The sequence below is a fragment of the Hyperolius riggenbachi genome, chromosome 8 (assembly GCF_040937935.1).
Source record: "Hyperolius riggenbachi isolate aHypRig1 chromosome 8, aHypRig1.pri, whole genome shotgun sequence".
Classification (NCBI taxonomy): domain Eukaryota; kingdom Metazoa; phylum Chordata; class Amphibia; order Anura; family Hyperoliidae; genus Hyperolius; species Hyperolius riggenbachi.
The window spans coordinates 42,507,263-42,521,445 of NC_090653.1; the positions used below are offsets into that span (position 1 = coordinate 42,507,263).

The 14,183-nt window shown below is 44.9% G+C and overlaps 2 protein-coding genes across 7 annotated transcripts in view; one reads left to right on the plus strand and one right to left on the minus strand.

Annotated features, from left to right (window-relative positions):
* AGPAT1 (1-acylglycerol-3-phosphate O-acyltransferase 1) overlaps nt 1-14,183 on the minus strand; it is a 107,945-nt gene that overhangs the window by 74,988 nt on the left and 18,774 nt on the right. For 2 of the 6 annotated variants that reach the window (XM_068250308.1, XM_068250307.1), the window contains 2 exons: nt 14,017-14,150; nt 3,980-4,042 (listed from right to left, as the gene is read on the minus strand). The gene's annotated coding sequence lies outside the window, so the exon portion shown is untranslated. Of the gene's footprint in view, nt 1-3,979; nt 4,176-7,987; nt 8,458-13,858; nt 13,967-14,016; nt 14,151-14,183 lie in introns of those variants that run through there. The other 4 variants (XM_068250312.1, XM_068250311.1, XM_068250309.1 and 1 more) reach the window with 4 other exon arrangements.
* LOC137527289 (involucrin-like) lies at nt 4,891-6,231 on the plus strand. The gene has a single exon (XM_068247798.1). It carries the CDS (start codon nt 4,891-4,893, stop codon nt 6,229-6,231), a length of 1,341 nt encoding a protein of 446 aa, XP_068103899.1.

The window sequence follows — 14,183 nt, forward strand, 5'->3', positions numbered from 1 at the left end:
CCTAGGGCCTGGAGATTGCCTAGGGGCCTGGGGATACTGGCCCCCACTAAATTTAACTAAAAAAGACAGGTGGGCAAAAAGTGCTATCTTGCCCTATTTCATCTTAATCCTTTTCTGGATAGAACTTTCTATGATCTGAATCTGATCCTAGAGGCATCTATTACTCCCATGAACTACATGCTGATTATCAATAGATTTCAGCAGGAAATCTATTAAAAATCTATCTTCTAACCCAATCTACTAGCGCTGCACTGCATCTGGGCTGTCAATCTACCGCTGCTCCTGCCCTACTCCTGATCCATCAAGAGTTTCCATCTGGCAAATCAATCAAGATTACGATCGGTCGCTTGTGTTGGGGCATAGATCTCTGTGCCACTGTTCATGCCCGTGCCTGTCCTGCACAAAGGTCAGGACATTTCTGGCAGATCTGAGTAAAAGATTCTGCTGGGAACTGAATAGGAAAAATGAGACGCTTATGAGTAACCTGGGGGGGGGGGGGGGGGCAGGGAGGTAAAGGGAGCAGAAAGTGAGAGAGGGGGAGGGAAGCTAGGGAGGGAGAAATTGAGTGGGGGAAGGGGTTGAGAAGGGGAGTGAGAGCAGAAGAGGGAAGGGAGATAGAGGGGACGGGGTAAAGGGGAGTAAAAGCGAGAGAGGAAGGGAGAGACAGAGAGATGGAGTAGGGAGAAGGGGAGTGAAACCGAAATAGGGTGGGGGGGGGGGGGGGGGGAAGCGGTGAAAGCGAGAGGGAAAGTAGAGAGGGGGGGGAGGAGGGAGTGAAACTGAGAGAGGAAGGGGAAGAGAGAAGGAGAAGGGGAGTGAAAGCTAGAGAGGAAGGGAGGGAGATGGGGTGGGGAGAAGGGGAGTGAAAGCAAGACAGGGAGGGCAGAGAAAGAGGGGGCTGGGAGAAGCGGAGTGAAAGTGAGAGAGGGAAAGTAGAGACATTGGGGGGTGGGAGGAGAGTGAAAGCGAAAGAGGGAAGGCAGAGAGAGAGGGAGTGGGGAGTGAAAGCAAGAGAGAGGGGCGGGGAGAAAGGGAGTAAAAGCGAAAGTGGGAGGGCAGAGAGAGGTGGTGGGGAGTGAGGAAGGGGGGGGGAGCATGGAAGCAAAACACTAGAGAGGAAGGGGGGAGCAGGGAGTGAAATGTATTTGGTCCTGCCAATAAAGCTTTTTTGGATTTGGAAAGCTAGTGAGGAAGGGAGAGAGAAGGGGCGGGAGAAGGGGCATAAAAGCGAGAGAGGGAGGGCAGAGAGAGCGGGAGAATACATCAAAATATCAACCAGGCACTGATCAGGAATGCCCATAGCAGCTATTCCAAAGCATTGTCATTCAGCTTGGTACTGTACTGGGCAGTGGATAGACACTGGCAGTGATGGTGTGGCCAATATTAAACAAAACATCTTCTACAATTCTGTCCAATATCTACTGATAAAAAACACAATTCCTAACCTGAAGGAGCCTGAAGGAGAACTAATGTTAAAATGTAGTATTCAATAAATACAATTAATATAGAATATGTCAGCTGCTGATCAGCTGATATTGAAACCTGACAGGTATGTATCAGGATCTACAAGCCAGGAATATCTATCAGGCTCTATCTAGCCAGGCATATAAGATTCCCCCCTCTCAACTACTTGGTATCAGTACTAGTAAATTAACATATATACAAAACCCTTCACCAACCCTACAAGTTTCACTCCCTCAATGGGAGGCTGCATCAGGGGACAAAGTGCTTAGTGACAAGGTGCTAGTGCATTATATGACAAGTACATCAAAAAGATATTTCAAGTATAGAAAACATTGGCCATCAAGCAGCAGCTAGAAAGGTGCACTGGCAACTTGTCACTAAGCACTTTGTACCCTGACGAAGCCTCCCATTAAGGGGGAAAAACATGTAGGGTTGGTGGAAGGATATATATACATACATATATATATATATATATATATATATAGATAGATAGATAGATAGATAGATAGATAGATAGATAGATAGATAGATAGATAGATAGATAGAGAGAGATATGTTAATATACTAGTACTGTTAGCAAGTAGTTGAGGGGGGATCTTATATTCCCGGTTAGATATAGAGGCTTGTAGATCCTGATACTTACCTGTCCCCCAACTCCTTCACAGGTTGCAATATAAATTGATCAGCAGCAGACACATTCTATTTTAATTGTATTTATTAAAAGTTACATTTTAACATTAGTCCTCCTTCAGGCTAGAAATTGTGTTTTTTGAATAATCAGGAAGTGTGTGTAATTAATATCTACTGGTGCAAGGCAGGTACATGACTGATATATAAAAACATTTCAGCACAGAGTAAATAATAACAATAATAATATCTCACAATGGATTGTTTCTGATTTACTCACATTGTCTCCTTATTAATTATTTATTTCTACTTATTAGTTATAGACATGGCATTATACAGATGTTAGAGAGATAAATAGATAGATAGACATGGAAGATGTATAGAAACTTAATAGATATATTTTTAAATAAATAGATATACAGCCAGATAGGTAGCTGTAACATATGTTTAGAGAATAGAGAGAAAACACCTGAGCAGGGCAGCTGAGCTGTCTGTTTGGCTGGTATGATAGTGTAACTTTTTTCACCTCTTAATCTCTCTCTTGGTACACTGCTGCAGTATACCGGCTGTCTTTGCATGGCAATATTACCGCTAGTAAGTGCATCAGGCCCATAGAGAGGGCATTCTATAGATCTGGATGATCGATAGACAGACCTACATGATAGATAGACAGACAAAAAGACCGACTAGATAGATAGATTGATAGATAGATAGATCCAGATGGTAGACAGACAAACAGACCTGCAAATGAAAGGGCATAGAATTATATAGCGCCAATATCTTTAGCAGCGCTTTGCAGAGTATACATAGTCATATCACTAGCTGTCCCTCACCATCTAATCCCTACCACAGTCATACGTCCATCATAATTCTGGGGCCAATTTTAGGGGGGTGCAAATTAACTTATCTGTCTGCTTTTGGGATATGAGAGGAAACTGGAGTGCCTGTAAATAAAAAGGTAGATAAAGACAGATACGAAAGATGAAAATGGAATAGATAGATAGATCTGGAAGATGTAAAGGGAATAGATAGATACATAGATATGGAATAGATCAGTAGATAGATAGACCTGAAAGATGTATACTGTACATAAATAGATATGGAATAGATAGATAGATAGATAGATAGATAGATAGATAGATAGATAGATAGATAGATAGATAAAGGGAATAGATAGATACATAGATATGGAATAGATAGATAGATATGTAATAGATAGATAGATAGATCTGGAAGATGTAAAGGGAATAGATAGATACATAGATATGGAATAGATCAGTAGATAGATAGACCTGAAAGATGTATACTGTACATAAATAGATATGGAATAGATAGATAGATAGATAGATAGATAGATAGATAGATAGATAGATAGATAGATAGATAGATAGATATGTAAAGGGAATAGATAGATACATAGATATGGAATAGATAGATAGATATGGAATAGATAGATAGATAGATCTGGAAGATGTAAAGGGAATAGATAGATACATAGATATGGAATAGATCAGTAGATAAATAGACCTGAAAGATGTATAGATAAATAGATATGGGATAGATATATCTAGAAGATGTAAAGGGAATAGATAGATACATAGATAGATATGGAATAGATCAGTAGATGGATAGACCTGAAAGATGTATACATAAATAGATATGGAATCGATAGATAGATAGATAGATAGATAGATAGATAGATAGATAGATAGATAGATAGATAGCTGTAGCATATGTTCAGAGAATAGGGAGCACACAGATGCTGAGCAGGGGAGTTGAGCTGCCTGTATGGCTGCTATGGGAGTGATGTGAGCCTGGATACAGGGCTGGCAGTTACATGCCATCTGCTCCCACCTCCATTATACAAAGATCTCAGCAGCACACTAACCTGTAGAGAGAGGGTCCCAGCAGTCAGGCTCTTCCTGTTGTGGCTCAGCAGCAGCAGCAGCGCCTGCGATGAGAGAAGACAGAGGATTGGAGCTGGAGGTCTGGCCCCTCATACATTGTATACTCCTACAGGAGCACTGATGTGTGATGTATGACCACACTGTCACAGTGACACACTCCTCCCTTCCCTTCCTCTCTGCCCTCCACTTCCTCTCACTGCCCCCTCCTCCTTCCAGTGATGTGACAGCTGGCTGCTCTGCCCAGGGGCTTCGCTTTCACCGCTAATCCACAGCCTGCCCTCAGCTGCTAGGGAACTGCAAGGGCCAACAGGCTATGCCAGCAGCTACAAGGGCCAGCATGACCTGGCAGCTCCTGGGGTACTGGCAGTGCTGCTATGTCCTCCTCTACCTCACAAGCCAAAGAGAACTACAAATCCCAGCATGCACTAGCAGCTCCTGGGGTACTGGCAGTGCTGCTATGTCCTCCTCTACCTCACAAGCCAAAGAGAACTACAAATCCCAGCATGCACTAGCAGCTCCTGGGGTACTGGCAGTGCTGCTATGTCCTCCTCAACCTCACAAGCCAAAGAGAACTACAAATCCCAGCATGCACTGGCAGCTCCTGGGGTACTGGCAGTGCTGTTATGTCCTCCTCAATCTCACAAGCCAAAGCCTCCTGATTGCCAAGGGAGAACTACAAATCCCAGCATGCCCTGGCAGCTGCTGGTGAACTTAGGCTTGCTGCCACCTCTGGAGCGCCTCTGGTGGTTGCCCACTGGCACATGGATGGAATACCTTGCAACTTGAGCAAGAAGGACCTTGTTAACCCCACCTGGACACCCACGCTTGTGTCATACTTCAGCAGGGTATGCTGGTTCATGTACTTCCTCAGCAGGACATGCAGCATTAGGACATGATAGACCATGTAATTCCACAGCTGGACATGCTGGATCATGTAGTTCCACAGCTGGACATGCTGGATCATGTAGTTCCACAGCTGGACATGCTGGATCATGTAATTCCACAGCTGGATCATGTAGTTTCAGAGCTGGACAAGCTGGATCATGTAGTTCCACAGCTGGACATGCTGGATCATGTAGTTCCACAGCTGGACATGCTGGATCATGTAGTTCCACAGCTGGACAAGCTGGATCATGTGGTTCCACAGCTGGACATGCTGGATCATGTAGTTCCACAGCTGGACAAGCTGGATCATGTAGTTCCACAGCTGGACATGCTGGATCATGTAGTTCCACAGCTGGACATGCTGGATCATGTAGTTCCACAGCTGGACAAGCTGGATCATGTGGTTCCACAGCTGGACAAGCTGGATCATGTGGTTCCACAGCTGGACAAGCTGGATCATGTAGTTCCACAGCTGGACATGCTGGATCATGTAGTTCCACAGCTGGATCATGTAGTTCCACAGCTGGACAAGCTGGATCATGTGGTTCCACAGCTGGACAAGCTGGATCATGTGGTTCCACAGCTGGACATGCTGGATCATGTAGTTCCACAGCTGGATCATGTAGTTCCACAGCTGGACAAGCTGGATCATGTGGTTCCACAGCTGGACAAGCTGGATCATGTGGTTCCACAGCTGGACATGCTGGATCATGTAGTTCCACAGCTGGATCATGTAGTTCCACAGCTGGACAAGCTGGATCATGTGGTTCCACAGCTGGACAAGCTGGATCATGTGGTTCCACAGCTGGACATGCTGGATCATGTAGTTCCACAGCTGGACAAGCTGGATCATGTGGTTCCACAGCTGGACAAGCTGGATCATGTAGTTCCACAGCTGGGCATGCTGGATCATGTAGTTCCACAGCTGGACATGCTGGATCATGTAGTTCCACAGCTGGATCATGTAGTTCCACAGCTGGACAAGCTGGATCATGTGGTTCCACAGCTGGACAAGCTGGATCATGTGGTTCCACAGCTGGACATGCTGGATCATGTGGTTCCACAGCTGGATCATGTAGTTCCACAGCTGGACATGCTGGATCATGTGGTTCCACAGCTGGATCATGTAGTTCCACAGCTGGACAAGCTGGATCTTGTAGTTCCTCCGCTGGACATGCTGGATCTTGTAGTTCCTCAGCAGGACATGCTGGATCTTGTAGTACCTCAGCAGGGCATTCTGGATCTTGTAGTACCTCAGCAGGGCATGCTGGATCTTGTAGTTCCTCAGCTGGACACGCTGGATCATGTACTTCCTCAGCAGGGCATGCTGGATCTTGTAGTACCTTAGCAGAACATGCTGGATCATGTACATCCTCAGCAGGACATGCTGGATCTTGCAGTTCCTCAGCAGAACATGCTGGATCTTGTAGTTCCTCAGCAGGGCATGCTGGATCTTGTAGTACCTTCGCAGAACATGCTGGATCTTGTAGTTCCTTAGCAGGGTTTGCTACTCAGTTCCCCAGCAGTCTACTGAAAAACAAACCCTCCAGCAGGATATGCAATGTGAAGTGATTGTAATTCTGTCTAATATAGTCCCATTATTATTATTGATTTATAAAGTGCCAACATATTCCATGGCGCTGTACAGAGTCCCATCATTAGTAATGCTGCATGGAAGTCCTCACCAGGCACGTTAGCCCATGTGGCCCTACAGCAGGCCTCAAACAGCCGGCCCTGTCGTCACTCAATAGGACCCCCATACTCATAAAGCACCATGGCAGGGCTTGTTTAGTAATGCAATTCTTCAACAGGTCTTGCTGGGTCATTTAGTTCTCCGTCAGGACATGCTGGGTTCATTAGTTCCACAACAGGACATGCTGGTTCATGTGGTTCCTCAGCAGGCCATACTGGCTCTTGTGGTTCCCCAGCAGGTAATGCTGGGTTGTGTCGTCCCATGTAATTCCTTACCAGAACATGGTGGATCTCTAGAACTCCTCAAAGGGAACATGCTGGCTTGTGCTTGATGAATAACCAATCCTGGGCCATGTAGTTCCTCAGCAGGACATGCTGGCTCTTGTAGTTTCTCAGGAGGACATGCTGGCCCAGGCAGATCGTCAAAAGAATATAATGGCTCATGAGGTTCCTTACCAGCAGTGCCTGCTGGGTTCTGTAGTTCCACAACAGGAAATCCCGGTCATTAAGCTCCACAACAGTATATACTGGGTCATGTAGTTCCTCAACAGGACATGCTGGCTCATGTAGTTCTTTCAAGTGTAACGGTCGGGCATAAAATCAAAAATCAATTCTTTATTTTTATCTGATAAACAAGTAATAAGGATGCTAATCAGGCAATCCAAAAGTTAAAATCACTATTACTTTTCTTGCTGATAGATGATCATTCCCCGGTTTACCTGACTCTTATTTGGTACGTTGCCGCACAAAGGAAGTTGCAAGGCATGCTGGGTTGTCCTTTTTTGCTTCTGTGCAATAGTTTAATCTGAGGGGAAATAAAGAAGCAAAAAAAGACAACCCAGCATGCCCTGCAACTTCCTTTTTACGGCAACGTACCAAATAATAGTCAGGTAAACTGGGGAATGATCATTTATAAACAAGAAAAGTAATAGAGATTTTAACTTTGGATTGCCTGATTAGCATCCTTATTACTAGTTTACCAGATAAAAATAAAGAATTGATTTTTGATTTTATGCCCGACGGTTACACTTTAATAAAGGTCCATTAGCTTACGTAGTTCAACTGGATATGGTAGCCCTTGTAGTTCCTCAAGAAGGTGTGCTGGATCATGAAGTTCCTCAACAAGCTATAGGTCTGCCCGCCTACACATCCTCCTCTCCTGTGCCTCTAAAACCCAACCATGTAAGGTGTATCCCGAAGTTCCCCCTCACTCACAACCTACCACTGGGATAGTGTCCCTCGTTTTCTCCCCAATATCCCTGCAGAACCCCATTCCAGCATCCTCTAGTAGTTTCATTCTAACTTTTCCGGCTACCCTCCATGGATTTCTAAAGCTCCATCATTTAACCCCCCTCCCCGGGATGCACATATAACTGTCCCAGTCCAATAGCCATAATATCCCCATTACTAACTGGATAGATGATCCTCCCGGATCCAACACTTGGGAAGGTTCCAGGAGCTGCTATCTCTGGGCCTTGAGTAGGCAGAGCGATGCTGGGGGTGGACGGGTGGGAGAGCGGGACAGAGGGATGGGGATGAGGCAGGGAAGGGAGGTAGGAGCAGGAAGATGGGGAGGAAGAGAGGATCAGGTGGGAGGAATGGATGTGCAGGCAGGAAGAGAAGACACTACATACAATGACAGCACAGGCAGTGGGATGTGCAGCAGGGAAAAGGAGGGAAAGGGAGATGGTGGGGAGGGGACAGAGGAGGGAGCAGTATACAGCAGATTGCACAACACAAATCCAGAATGCAGAGGCACAGGCAAGATGAGGCTTATAGAGGGAAACCCATGCACAACAAGAGGAGGTGAGGAAGACCACTGAGATGCCCACTTCAATCTGCAGATGGATGGAGAGGCACAGTCACTGAGAGGGAGGAGCCACCATAACAATGCATTATGGGCAATGTAGTTCTGCCTATCAGGTCCTAGAGGAGAGCAAGGCATTGTGGTCCCTGATCTCTGATGTTCTCAATCTGTGATGACCCAACGCAGCTCTGGCGGAGGCATCTGCTCTCTTCCTGTAACCCTTTAGGCTTCGGAATAGTGTGCGGACGTAACATGGCGGCACGAGATGAACTCCTAATAGCCAATGGCCTTGCTTGCAACACTTGTCTGCAGTGAGCCGGGAGCAAAATAGCTAACATTAAAGGGGAACTCCACACTAATATTTTATTTTCAGTTTGAATACAGTCAGTTCTAGAAAATGTAATATGCCCCATCTTATAGTGTCAACCAATATGGGGTCCGCACCATCTGATTAAATGAATCCAATCAAAATAGCTTTATTGGCATGACCAAGATCCATACAGGCGTTGCCAAAGCAAGGAGACATGGGGGACATGGAAGGGGGTGGGGTAGGGGTACAACGGGTAAGTACTGTTTCTGTATCTCGCCCTGTAGACATTTTCCTTTTCCTCATCCTACCAGCTGAAAATTGCTGAAATTTGACTATAGTGTGACAGAATATTCAGCTCTGATCTCCCTGCTCCTCTTCCTCCTCAATCCCTATCTTCTGATGAGAGCTGTGTGCAGAGACAAGAGAACTGCCTTGTGTGTTCACTGCTGTCTTGGAATCAAATCAGTCTCTGTAAAAGGTGGCCACGCACCATACAATTTTTTACATTTCTTTTCAATTCAAGATTTGCAATAAATTTTCCTGATTGATTGTAACATTTGAAAAATCTGACCGTGTGTTCACTTTTTCCCCATTATGAAAAAAAGAAACAATATCAAAGAAAACAATTGTATGGTGTGTGCGCTCCCCTGGAATGTGATCCTAGCATTATCTGGGACAAGTGTAACACTGTCTAGATGGTCCGCTATACTGTGGGAGGGGTATTACCGCCCTATATCTGTAACAGTTGTAATGTAGTAAGGCGCTCAACACCTATCAGTGATTCATACAATGTATAGATAAACAGTATAATATGCAATAAACAGCAGCATATGACCACTTTTCTTATAGATCATATAGTCCAGCATAAAGAGTCCACTGCGGTGACACCAATCCAGACACCAAAGTAGTGTAAAATCCGCTCACCAGATCCTATTGCTGATTGGTTACGATCAGCAGAAATAGCTCAATGACAGAACGAATCCTCACGATCCTTAGCACTTCTTCCTAGTGATGACTCAAAACAAACACAGAAATGCACATTGCATAATCCTGTTTCTTACTGATGACACTTTTTCCTTCACCAGTGTAAAAGTCACTGTGCTCACCCTGTGCAGTAACTCTCCTTAGTGTGCAAATTTGAACACGGTCACCAGATGCATTTGCTGACCCAGCGACAGACCAGCTTCAAACACTTTTTATCTATGCAGTCTTCAGCCTTATCTCCCCTATGTGCGATACAGCTTCCTTAAAAACCCAAAGCACAAGCAACCATAGCGTCATACCGTTTAATAGCTAAAACAATTGTACAGTAGTGCACTCACATTGAATAAAAGTTAATGCGCATATAAAAGTCCATAGGACGTCCTCACCGCCGCTGCTCCGAGATCAGCTTCTCCACCACCGTACCTGAGGCTCCGCATTTCTATGTGCATTTCTGTGTTTGTTTTGAGTCATCACTAGGAAGAAGTGCTAAGGATCGTGAGGATTCATTCTGTCATTGAGCTATTTGTGCTGATCATAACCAATCAGCAATAGGATCTGCTGAGCGGATTTTACACTACTTTGGTGTCAGCGTAGTGGACTGTTTATGCTGGACTATATGATCTATAACAAAAGTGGTCTTATGCTGCTGTTTATTGCATATTATACTATTTATCTATACATTGTATGAATCACTGATAGTTGTTGAGTGCTTTACTACATTACAAATGAAAAAAAACAATGATTGAAAAATTGCTTGCGTCTCTACATTACGAAATTGACAATCTACAACACACCATACACTATCAATCAGAAATTTCCGACACTCCCATTCAGGAAAAATTGAAAAAAGAAAAAACGGGAAATCCGATCGGAATTTTCAATTGAATTAAAAAAAGAAAAAAAAGCTTTAATTTTTTTTCTGTAAAAACTATTTTTTTTTTTATCGAATTGCTGTAAAATCAGATCATTTTATTGTATCGTGTGTGTGGCCACCTTAAAAAAGGAGACTCACCAGAAAAAGGTGGGGGGAGGGGGAACATAGCAAGGACACTGCTCTACTCAGATTTCAACACAATTCTCTTTCAGTATATAGTATTGGATTCACTACAGGGTTCCTGAACTCAGAATCTCAGCTCTAAAAGATAAGCAACAGCATAATAACCTTTAAAAGAAAAACATTCTTTGTGAGGGCACGTTTACACTGGAGGCGTTTTTGGCCTTTTTTCACGTACGAGAGATTTTAAAAATCGCCCCCCAAATTCTTGTGCAATAAATGTTTATGAGAAGGTTCATAGCAGCGTAAGTAGTGCACTGTGTGGTCAGCAAAGCAGTGCGTGGACCATTTTTGGGGCGATTCCGCCTCAATGGGAGGTATAGGAGAAACGCAAAACGCTCACAAAATCGCGTGAGCGTTTGTAAGTATAAATACATTGTATTTATTATTCTCCGAGTCAAAGAGTTCACTTCCTGACGAATTAAAAATACGCTCGGGAAAAACGCTTCGAAAAGCGCTTTTCCCAAAAACGGAACGCCCACCCAAGCACCGGGAATTGGAAAAAAAAATTGCTACAAAATAACCCCAACGCGAAAGCTAACGCGAACGGAATGCAATGTGAACGAGGCCTTACAGCTGATACAAATCCTGCAATAAATCTGCAGTTTGTCTACTTCCTGCTTTTAAGGGAGTAGACATATTGTTAACACCCTCTGTTTTCAAATGAGCTCGTCTGCCATGGCAGTCACCTGACACAGCTAGGGGATTACCGGTAAATTACAACTTGTGATTAGACACAGGTGAGAGGGAATTAGACAGGCTAAACTTTCTATATACATCCAGGGTGCATTTCCCTATGTTTTTCTTCTGTCCTGTGCAAGAGTTCAGCTCCACTTTAAAAACACTATGAGGTTGATTCAAAAGGTTGGAAAACGTAACTGATCCAGCAAATGCCTTTCTTATTGGTTTTTTAAAAGGTGACTGCTGTCACATGGGTAAAAACACAATAGAGTGAGGATTGCTGTAAGGTGAGTGGAGCTATTGCACAACCAACCTATCTCCACTATTTATCACCTGAGGACATTAAATAGGCTGAATGAAGTGTGGGAGGTGCTACAGGGGTGAGGTTCAGTCAAACTACGTAATCTTATCAACCCTTTGTGGACTGCTGACACATACTATAGGCACAATCTTTTTTCACACACACAGAAATAAAAGTGCTGTTCCTATTCTTTAAAACAGCAACGCCCAGGTCACCCAACAAACACTGCAGCAATTTTCTACCGAGCTGATTAACCTAGGAAAAGCATCCCTCTCTGATTGGTCCAGGCAATAGTCCTGCACCATACATGGGGCTGCGATCAAACGCATTTAATCCGAGACAAAAAACCGAAGTGAAATGCAGTATCTGCCTCCGTTAGTAATTCCCTTCTGTACCATGCTGTGCCCTCTCTGCTTGCCGCCATTCTGGACATTACTAATACAAAGCAGGCACTGCATTTCACTTTGTTTTTTTAAGTCTCAGATGTCCTTTAAAGTGGACCTGAACTCTTGCACAGGACAGAAGGAAAACAGAGAGAAATGCACCCTGTGTGTATTTAGAGAGTTCAGTCTGTCTTATTCCCCCTCATATCTGACTAATCACAACTGTAATTGGATCTCTCAGCTGTGTCAGCTGGCTCCCTTGGCAGATCAGCTAATTTCTAAAAACACAGGATGTTAACCCTATATTTGCTTTCATGAAAGCAGGAAGTAGATACGCTGCAGATGAATTGCAGGGTTTGTATCTGCTGTAACAATGAAATGTTTATCTTTTAGGGTTATTATGCTGTTGCTTATCTTTTAGAGCAGAGAGGAAGCTCTGCGTTCAAATCATCAAATCTCCTTTCAAGTCTTTGTGCTATAGAAGTGGTCATGACAAGAATCTAGGGAGAAGCCAATTAACTTGTCTGTATGTTTTTACTGGATGTGGGAGGAAACACGTGTGCCCGGAGGAAACCCACGTAGACACAGGGAGAACAAACAAACTTATTTGTGCACGTAGTACCCTGGCTGGGATTGAAACCACAGCTGTGCAAGGTGAGAGTGCTATCCACTATGTGATAATTTGCAATGTAAGCACTATGTTTCCTGTGTACAGGTCCATCAGTTGTTCCGCTTATATTCCTTTTACGTTTACCGTCTCACACATTTTTTCCTGAATCACATGACCACACCTCCTGCTTCTAGCATCCTACCTCCTGCATTACATGACCACACCTCCTGCTTCCTGCACCTCCTCAGCATCCTGTCTCCTGCATCACATGACCACACCTCCGGCTTCCTGCACCTCCTCAGCATCCTGCCTTCTGCATCATATAACCACACCTTCTGCTTCCTGTGCCTCCTTAGCATACTGCCTCCTGTATTACATGACCACGCCTTCTGCTTCCTGTGCCTCCTCAGCATACTGCCTCCTGCATCACACCACATCTCCTGCTTCCCACACCTCCTCAGCATCCTAACTCCTTCATCACATGGCCACGCCTCCTGCTTCCCGCACCTCCTCAGCATCCAGCCTCCTGCACCAATGACCACACCTATTGCTTCCCATGCCTCCTCAGCATCCTGTATCACATGACCACACCTCCTTCATCAAATGACCACACCTCCTGCTTCCTGTGCCTCCTCAGCATCCTGCATCACACCACACCTCCTGCATCGCATGACCACACCTCTTGCTTCCCACGCATCCTCAGCATCCTGCATCACATGACCACACCTCTTGTTTCCTGCATCTCCTCAGCATCCTGCCTCCTTCATCACATGACCACACCTCCTGATTCCCATGCCTACTCAGCATCCTGCATCACATGACCACACCTCCTGCTTCCCACGCCTCCTCAGCATCCTGCCTCCTGCATCACATGATCACAGTGACACCGGAGGATGTAAGTAGAGGACTCAAGAAGATGGGTATGAAGCACCAACAAGCAGGTGCGTAACTATAGCCCCAGCGACCCACGCAGTCACTGAGGGCCCAGTGCGGGGGGGAAACGTAAACTTCTGTATGTAATGCAGAGCAGGAATGTTACACATCACTTGCTCTCGGCGGCAGGGCAGGGCCTTTTCACGCCAGCTCATATTGTAATTATGCCCCTGTGGACAAGGCTGAGTCCAGGCAGGGGGAGGCAGCACATAGTACTTACTCTGCTGACAAGTCTGCAAGGGGAAGCGATTGTCTATGTCCCAGAGGAATGCAAAGGACTAGGTACACTGGTCTCCCAGGTACAACCCCCCTCAAAAAAAAATTAAAATTAAAAACAAAAAAACACATCCGCCGTTATGCCTCAGGCATGCCGGTTACTTGAGACTTCCGGTTGCTTGAGTTCCAGACAATGGGGACTTTGCTGCAGCATAAAATCTGTGGGTGGGTCCTTGCCCATACCAGCCGGTATTCAGAAATAGTCAGAGACTATGTGTGGTCACAGGACTACAACTCTAGAATTAAAAAAAAAAGACAGTTTAGAACAT

What these genes read in the sequence shown, in the direction of transcription:
- LOC137527289 (XM_068247798.1), top strand. Translation starts at nt 4,891, where the DNA reads ATGATAGACCATGTAATTCCACAGCTGGACATGCTGGATCATGTAGTT.